The sequence below is a fragment of the Loa loa genome (assembly GCF_000183805.2).
Source record: "Loa loa unplaced genomic scaffold supercont3.123, whole genome shotgun sequence".
NCBI lineage: Eukaryota > Metazoa > Nematoda > Chromadorea > Rhabditida > Onchocercidae > Loa > Loa loa.
In genome coordinates, this window is record NW_018108303.1 from 123,966 (window position 1) to 133,600 (window position 9,635).

General features: G+C 33.9%; 2 protein-coding genes across 2 annotated transcripts; one reads left to right on the forward strand and one right to left on the reverse strand.

The window, feature by feature from the left end:
• Window positions 1-1,476: 1,476 nt before the first annotated feature.
• On the forward strand, window positions 1,477-4,206 carry LOAG_09824 (hypothetical protein; the record flags this gene model as incomplete). Its single annotated transcript, XM_020448027.1, has 4 exons — window positions 1,477-1,545; window positions 2,532-2,702; window positions 3,736-3,883; window positions 4,082-4,206. The coding sequence occupies 4 exons, from the start codon at window positions 1,477-1,479 to the stop codon at window positions 4,204-4,206; spliced, it is 513 nt and encodes a 170-aa protein (XP_020301794.1).
• A 2,154-nt stretch (window positions 4,207-6,360) lies between these two features.
• Window positions 6,361-8,829, reverse strand: LOAG_09825 (hypothetical protein; the record flags this gene model as incomplete). The annotated part of the gene is made up of 8 exons (XM_003145352.1): window positions 6,361-6,623; window positions 6,873-7,079; window positions 7,432-7,555; window positions 7,690-7,782; window positions 7,954-8,007; window positions 8,183-8,320; window positions 8,396-8,564; window positions 8,657-8,829. The coding sequence occupies 8 exons, from the start codon at window positions 8,827-8,829 to the stop codon at window positions 6,361-6,363; spliced, it is 1,221 nt and encodes a 406-aa protein (XP_003145400.1).
• Between the last annotated feature and the right edge of the window lie 806 nt (window positions 8,830-9,635).

Genomic DNA, 9,635 nt, shown 5'->3' on the forward strand with positions numbered 1-9,635 from the left:
AAAAAAGCAAATAGTAATAAAATAAATTTTTATTGTTAAAAAAAAAGCGATAAGAAAATTGATATATGGCTTAGATTTAAATTAAAATTTATCTAAATTTTGATAAATTTTAAATGATTTTAATTTTTTTCTCTTTCAATACTTTATAGAAGAAATGATTAAAAATTTTTAATTAATTACGAAAAAAGTGATTTTTAATCCATATTTATTAAATGTATAAGTGATCCAACAGCTTCAACGGCGAACTTCATTGTAAATATATTTTTGATCTTATGTATATCACACAGTTCGACTTCCGTATCTGTCAGCTCTCTGGTGCTATTTGTCCGTTAATAGACTGATCTACGAATCTAAAGACTAAATATTCCAAATAATGATGTTTTAATTTTCAAATTGTGCATTCTACTTATGAAGAAGTTGGAGTCCATCAAATCTTACACTTCTGCATCTATTTGGGATATTTTTTTATTCCACATACTTAAGAACTATTGCATAATCAGAAAAATTTAATCAGAAAAATAAGCTTAGTTGTCAGACCAGATATCCATTACCATATTGAAAATTGCAAGTAAGCTTGATTATCGGATCAGATATTCTTTAGAACAGTATATTAGGAGTTGGACAAATGGTTTATCACTTAAGGTGTTGAAAACATTTTGTTTTTCTTTTGTGTAATGAATCACTTTCTTTGAGATATTCTAAATAAGCAAACCTTGTAACTACAAACACCTACATTATGGATCTATTCAGTTATTACGAGATATTTTAATAATACAAAAACTTTTGATTATTTTGGCATGTTATTGCGGTTTTTCTCGATATGTGCGACTACCACATAGTTTCTTTGAGGTTGGATGGATGAATTAACTAACTGCTTATGAAATGCACAAAGTGCACGATGTGAAGAGGACCTCAGAAGCTACTTGCGAGAAAGCGCTGCTGAATTGTTATGCAGTTTGATTAGCTTGTTTTCTTGCCATATCAAATTTGATTTGAGAGTTCAGTGTGGAAAATAAATAATTACCAAGGCCGCAGTCAACACTCATCCTGAGAACAACTGGAGGCCAGTTGGTGCAGTGCTGATAACATTCTTCTCCTCCCACTACTTTCGATTTTCATAAAAGAAACTCGAAGGATGCATAAATGCCTTCAATTCTCAACAGGATGTTTCTTCGCACCCTCATCCTTTGTTCTTACATTTTTACAATACCAGCGGTTCGTTACTTTTTCCCATTAGATTTACTATTTGCAGATTAAATATACATTTCTGAAAATCAATAAGGAAAGAGTAATCATAAGTATTTTCTTGTTATAAATAAATTGGTAAGCAACGAATGAAATGAAATTTGAGGTAATAAGTGTACGAGTTATAAAACGCGATACGGCGGCAATATTACGAAAAATGCATAGCAATTTTCGGGAGAACTGTTTCCCAAGACCTAGTGGTGGATGTGCGTGTACTGTGAAACAAAAAAAATGGTGTGGAAACTGTGGAAACCATCGAAAATTACGATTCCGATGAACAGTGCAAATCAGACATTGCAGGTAGCTGCATGTTATTGAGTATTTGAAATCTTCGGGAAATTTCTGAGGGCCATCTTCGAAAAAATGGATTCAGTATTGGTTCTTTTCCGAACATTTTTAGAAGAGTCGAAGTTGATCAAATTGTTAGGAGTGGTGTGAAAATTCAGCAAGTTTTAAGTGGGAATTTATGAGCCAATTAGCTAGTAATAAATGCTTAAGCTAGTTTCTAGCGTAGCTCTTTGAATAACCTTTTCGAGATAAACATTACATCAGCAACAAAAGTGACATCCAATATTACAATCCACTCTAAACAATGTAATGTACAGTAGAACGAAGCTAAGCACGGCCTGCATACATCCTGCATTTGCTTTGACTGAGATACTGATTTGAATTGCTTCTAGTCTCACTGTAATTCTGTCTTGTTTGCAACTTATTTTGATATGCTTCTCAATTCTTTATAGGGCAATATTAGTTGATATATGGTAACGAATGACTGATTATAAGATATCATATCATCTTTACACATTACATAAATTAGTTTGCAGTTGTGTGCATTGTGCAGGACGCGGCACTTTCTTTCATCCTCTTAGAAATAACGGGAAGGGTATATGTGAAGCAACCATGGAGAAATGTGAATATGTAGTATCATACCGACCAAATAAGGCCACTTCCCACTAGCCATGACAAAGAAACAAAAAATCCTTCGACTTGCATGATCTTTAAAACATCCTATAAATCGAAGTTTCATTAGCATCTAAATTAAACCGTTTATTAGATTCCAAATTCGGTTCATCACTTTTCTATCGTCAGTGCTGGACATGCAATTGACAAAGTATTGTTCAAGCATAGATATGACAAGTCCTATCAGAAAACAGGCATCATTAATCAGTTGTTTTTTTGCACATTGTCCAAGGCAGGCATCAGTTAAGTAAACCGATGAGAAACACTGTACATCAAAGTTTGCATTTTCTGAACTCCAATAAAATCAGAGTTTTTTTCTAGTGCAGACAATACATGATAAAAAACGGCTCAATGTGGAAATCAAGGACCGGTATGGTAATTACAAGGAAGACTGCTTCCCGTTACCGTCTGGGGGTTGTAGATGCGTTGGAAAAGATAAAGCTGGTAATGAAGTGGTAAAGAAATATGATGATGGGGCGTTATGCAAAAGTTTACAGGTATGCTACAAAGTTCATAGTAAAGCTAATGATGGAAATTATGTAGGTATAGCCAGTAAAGAAATCCTCGCTTTGGAATTTCTAAATGCATTTCGAAATTTTCAAAGTTGCGACAACTGTTTCCATTTCTCTAAAAACACTGTAAACTTGACCAATAATGAAAGTTTTATTTGTTTACTACATGTTTGCTTCACAGTTCTAACCTACTAATAACAAACATTTGTAGTTAGACTAGATTTATTATTCTGTTAATTCGTTTTTGTTTTCGGATAGTGGACATTTATATTGAATTTAGGTAAACTAGAAAATGGGTAAGTTTAGAAAGGTTATTCGTTTTCAAACATTCATCCAAGTTTCATATCATGGCTTTGCGTATTTGCAAATTTTTTCATTTAAGTTTCTTTCGAAAGTGTGTAAATGAATAGTGCTCCTTGATCCTATAACCGATAGAAGATACTCGCGCATGTAGATCAGGAACAGTCATACACTTTCTTAACGATTTTGATATTTCGCTACACACCTCATACTAAACCATAGTTTTACATTTTAATGCATATAATTCTACTAGAAATCTCCACAAGATTGGAATTATGCTTGTCGAAATCGCCACATGATTACTATTTTAGTTTTTTGATTTATATTTCTCCATACCAGCAAGTCGATCTACAGTAACCAAAATGGTCTATATTCGATAATTTTTTAATTGCTAAAAAAGTGATGTACACCATTTACATCAACCCATTATCCTGCATCCTTATATGCCTCATTTAATTCAAAGGTTATGCAAATCCATTCATTTAATCGAAACATCTTTGAGTAAACTTGTCTGAAATATCATCACTGCTTTCGACCATCAGATCTAAAATCATCTTAAGAGTTCAAAATAAACTTTAAATTTGAGATATTTCAATGTTACGGCAAAAAACCGAGATTTAACCACATCCTAAGCTCAAATCTTTAACCCCAACAGCTGACATGTACACTCTTCATACTGAACTCTCGTATTTTGTCACTTAGAAGACATCATACCTAGAAGAGTAAAAGAACAGTTAACGAACGGCCATCGCAGAATATTCGTGATCCAGTTCGGGAACGAGCTCAAGCAAATTATCGTGCTGTCATTAATGAGTTAAATGAAAAATTCAAGGGACTCAAAGAAGGATGCTTTCCAAGACCTAAGGGTAAGTACAATTCTCAATTTCAAATTTCAAAAAAAAAGGTCATTAGTCAGATTTAAATGTGTACTTAGGTTAAACCAATTAATGTTTGTAAAATGACTAGCAAAGTGTTTTGTTCGCCTAACTTCCTAGTTTAATAACCAATGATGTGATTACAAATCTTGATGCAAATGCTAATTTTGTTAATTCTGGAAATTCAAGGATGTTTATGCGTGATTGGAAAGGATCGAAACGGGCGAGATATCACGGAACGGCGAGAGAAGGATCGAGATTGTAAGTGCCAACCTGGTGAGCGTGGCCATGGATGTCCAATAAGCGGCGCCTAATATCAGAAACAATAATGTTCTTCATTAATTTTTGGTGAAAATAGTTATTCCGCATATTTTTATCGTCTGTGAGGCTATCCAATCACTCTTTAATTTTCAGTCAAGAATAGCAGTGGACACGGTTTTGATTCTTTCATCGATTTTTGATAAATTGTCAATAATAAGATGACTAATTAAATGAAATAATAGTTTCTTAAACTTTACCTGTAGTTATTCTGAATTTTATGAATTACTTGATTAGCAGTGAATGCTTAGTTTTTAATATTTCCACAACTTTTGCACGGAAACTTTATTTCGGTTCATGATAAAAATCTTTTAATTGATACGAGCAGCAGCTGTTGCAGTGGTAACACGCAACCAATTTGAATAATGTTAAGACTGTGACTTTACTTGACCCATACATTTTAAATAAAGATATTGCAAATTTCCGATTTATGAATTGTACTCATTTGAAATTTATGCTTACCTGAGCCTCGAACTTTTTACAACTGTTTGACTATTCTCGAAATTTTGTTCAAAAAAGCTTGAAGTGTTAGTTTTTAAGACAAGTAATTCTGCTTCAGACATACTCAGAAAAACAATGAGTTGTCAACTGTTGATTTGTTATGGCAGTTATTTGGAAATTTCTTCACTGTCAAGTATATTCAACTTTCTCTATGCTTTTAATGTTGGGCTTTTTTAGACTTAATTCCAAAAATCCAACGCGCTGCCAAGAATAGTTTAAAAGTGAGTAGGATTAACAAGCAGATGATAGTTTTCCATTAAATATTTTCACCACTGATAGCATCTGAGGAATCAGATCACCATCCTGGCATGAAAAATTGTTGCCATCTCGTGACTTTCCGGAAATGAAACATTTTTTGGTTTATCAGTTTTTAATTTTTCTTGTCGCAGATACAATTTTTCCTGTACAAGTTTTTAAAGGATGACCTTCAACTCATGAGCCGCGATTGTGAAATTCTTCAATTGGCTTGTCCTATTTCTGGGAGAGATTCAATTGATGTTTTGGATTTTCGAAACTTGGTATTAACAATTTTGTAAACTGAAACCCTAATTTAGTAGTTCTATCCTGTCGCACGGTTCTGTGGAAGTTTGACGCACCTGCTGAAGTACACTGGCAAAAGAAATGTCTTGAAAGCTTGTGGTTGTGTTCCTACTTTTTCATAAAACTTCATAGTGATTTCATGCCTAATTTAGATTCTCCCACTTTCCTAACCTCATTCAAAATGCCAAGCGTGTCTCGAAAATACTTGCTTTTTCAACTTTCATAAAAGTTCCAAGCGGAAATTGCTCTATATGTAAAGAGGGACTTATTTCTGAAAAGATTATCATAAAAATCGCAGTTGACATCGTCTCTGCGTTCCAACAGTCAAAAATTTGAAGTAAAAGTACTTTTATTCATGAAATAAACTCCTTTAAACTCCTTCCATGGATGTTAATCTTTATTACAGTTATTAATGAAAAAGTTGGAAACCTTGGAGATCCACAAATTGTGTCAAAGATAATTGTTTCAAGGTCATTTTATAGCAAAATCATATCTATTGAGAATTTCCACACCAAAAGACAATAGTGATAAGTGAACAATATGAAACAAAGCTTGATGTAAACTATTTCAGTATGACATTTCTTAAGTTGGTATTTATCTGAAAGCAGTTCTATCCTTTATATCTTTGTTTATGAAGTTGAAAACAATTTTAGAATTTATGGAATTTCGCGCAAAACTGATTAAAAAGTTCGTAAGGAAAATATGCAATAATAAATATAAACTTTCCAGTGGCGAATCGATATATATATTTCAGCTATCAAGTTCAATTTGAACATTAATCGATAGCTAAACGAAGATGAAATGATTTCTTTGTGACCATTCTTCACACAGTTCCTCCACTGTAATAACAGCACACCATACACTGAAATTTTATACGGCTTGTTTATTTTTTCAACGTCCTTAATTCGATTCTTTCAAAATGGCAGCAGTTTCTATGCTATCGAAACGGTTCATAATGAAATATAGCAGAGAAAAATAGATGGAACGTAGTTTCAACTATTTTTACATTTTACGTTTTTCAAAAGTAATGGTGCTTTAAAAAGAGGAAATACGTCTTACAAACATTTGACATACATGCAATTTTTCGAAAAATTCATTTTGTCAAGAAACTAGAAATTGCTTACAGATCTCTGTCCAGCTATCTGGTTACTTGTGCAGATAGATTGGCCTGGACACTGACCATTAGGACCACAAGAACCAATCTGCACACCAATATGACAAGTGCACTGTGTGTTTGCATCATGTCGAGGAACTACCGGAAGAGGGGACATCAGATATCCAGTTGAAGCATGTGGTAGCTGCGTTATTGATGCGTACGTTGCAATAATACTTGGGCTATGGGTTATTGTTGGTATTTTCTCTGGTTGCACTCCTTAAGTCCACAGTTTGATAAGGGAATTCAATATCATTAATTTGGTAAAACATGACATCCACTTATATTTTCACACTTTTTGATCTATTTTCGCTTTCACCATTTGACCACTTTTTCAGGATCTTTTACGATGTGATATGATGAAAAGGCTAAAACACTGGAAAATATGCTATCAAAAAGTATTTTTTTGGATGTGACAAATGGATTGTGCAACGATGCAAAACAGGTAAAAAACAAACAGCAACTTACTGGGATTCCATACGCAAACCTGCAGTATAGCATTGAAGATGAGGCCTGGTTCGCAAGGCATACGTTGCCATCTCCCGCAATACAAGCTATTCGGTGCCGGCTGGCACTGCAGAAAATGTGATGGATTTTCTGGATCAACAACAAGCGGTTCGATCATCCATGAACAAATTCCCTGATATCTAGCATTCTTGTCACTTTGTCCAACTGCTGCAAATAATAGTTATTCGTAATTAACCAAAATGTTTGACGACTTTGATGGCTCGAATATATCACCTCCACCAGTTATATTTGTTTTATGTTCCAAAATATGGCCTAACTGATAAGATAGGTTTTGAAAAACTAGATCTTTGAATTCTGACTTTAGAGCAGAGAGAATTTAGTTTTATGTCTGACGCAATCTTGAAAGTCTTATTGGGTACACAATCATCTACACTTTTCATTGTGTTCTAAATGGAAAGATGTGACATCGGAAACTAAATATGCGGCTTGAATTAAGACTCTCTCTTCTGAGAATAATTGTTCAAGCATTTATACTCGCATTCGCTTGATTGATTCAAACCTATGGCACATGGTTGCGGTCCAATCATAGCTGAATGCTGTTCTTTTCCTGCCTCTCCCTGTATCTGTGGGCAATACAGTTGTCCATTTCTTAGAAACTGACAGCCTTCTGGGATTTGCATACTCTGGAAGTAATGCATTTATTACAGATTTCTACAAATCAAAGACCACTTCTGTTTATATTGCTGGGAATCATGACTGAGTCGAATTTAGGACATAACATAAATAAAATCAAATTAAATTTAATTAAAATACTTACTAGAAGTCTAGTGACACCGGACAAAGAAGTTGAACCTGATGGACCGCAGATACATACACTATCTGAATTTGAACAGTCGTCGCAATTTCCACCCTAAAATATATTTCCTTTATTTCAGTATTTTACACTACATCAAAATTCTAATAATCCCATAATTATTCTGAGGAAAATTTCCAGATTCCTTTTCTTGGAATCCTACCGCCCAGTCGTCTTTGGTAAGCACTAAATCTTAACTACAACGAAATAGCAAGAAATATGGCCTACAGAGATCATGCATCCTCGTTGACCTTGACAGACCGCCTGACGAGCTTGGCGGATCTGGAATTTGAAAACATTAATTATAGCTTAGAATGTTCAACTTCGAAATTGAGAAAATAGAATTGAATATTCTCTGAAAGCTTTTTATTCATTCCAAAAAATTCTTTAAAAAGAGTTCATCTTTATTCTTAACTCCTTTATATGAATATAACATGAAAGCAATTCCAGCCTATACCTTTGATATGTTCCCTCCATTCATAACTTCATTGTGTGTGACAAGTTCAATGATTATAACTTTCGGGCATTTACAATTCTCTCCATACACGGAACACGAGCATTGCTCCTTTTGTTGTTCTGTTCTTTTCACCATATACTGTACAATCAAATATCATCATTTTTTTAGTTTTAGGAATTAGGACAAGATTTTTCATTTAATTTGCAAACTAACCTTTAACCGATTTCTCAGCTGAGGGCAGAATTTGTATTTTTCAGCACTGGGCCCGTCGCACAGCTGCTGTCGACTCTTGATAAATTCAATAACTTCACATTCTCGAGCTGATGCTACGAAATGATATCCAATCGGGCAATCCTTTGATATCCAAATGCCAAGATCAGTGCTAAAAGATATTAAAACAAATTTTCGCAAATAATTTTTTTCAGCTAGTTGAGTTTGTCGATTAAAGACCATTTGAAGACATCATTATCTAACCGATTTCCAGCATTTTCGGCTTGGAATACGCATTCGACGTATTTGTTTGGATCAGTCGTTGGTCGTGGATGAGATGATAATTGGCAAATATCACCGATAATACTACGCCAAATCACTGAAGAGCGGATGCTATCACCCTCACTATTGTCTACGTTATTTCCTTCTGATTTCATATCACATTGTACTGAAACAAAAACTTCCAATTACAGCTACACAAATAAATATTTAGTCATATGTATTGTTTGCATAATATTAATAATGCTTTCTTTCAATCAGGAAGCGCTCCCTGTCTCTTCTGACATTTCATCTATTTCACATTTCATCTTGCCAGGGAATAAACTTAGTTAAGAACAACTTAATTTTCGTGTAACTATGATTACTGAAGAACCAGTGCTGAATATATCCAGGGAATTTCTATTTGGACAGTAATGAAGAGAACATACCAAAATAAATGAAAAATGAGATGATAAGAGAAGTGATAAGTTGCATGTTGAAGTGAAAGAACAATGAGTAAAAAAATAAGGGAGTAGAGCAGAATGGAAATGTTGCAATACTGAATGAATCAAGGACTGTGTCCAAGTCTGATACCCGTTACCTATTTGTAGGAGTAAGGAAAGTCACACGAAACTGGACTTATTTTTTTCGATATAAATTTGTGTACACTTACCGGCTTCACAGTATCCTCCCTTTTCATGTTTTCTCTTCATTTTACTTTTAATTTTACTAAACAGGGTACCGTACTAGCCGGATTCATTATATCAGGCAGTCTTCCTGCAGCATTTATGGTTATCTTACGCATCGTATATGTCTATACCAATCATTCCAGCAATGAAGTACTATGTCTTTTTCGTTGATTTGCACTGTACCACAACATCACATGATTCACTATGAAAACAACTTTCATGTACTCCAACATATCGAAAAAAAAAAAAAAAAAAAAAGACGATTAACTTGTTGGTGTTATTCATACTACAATTAT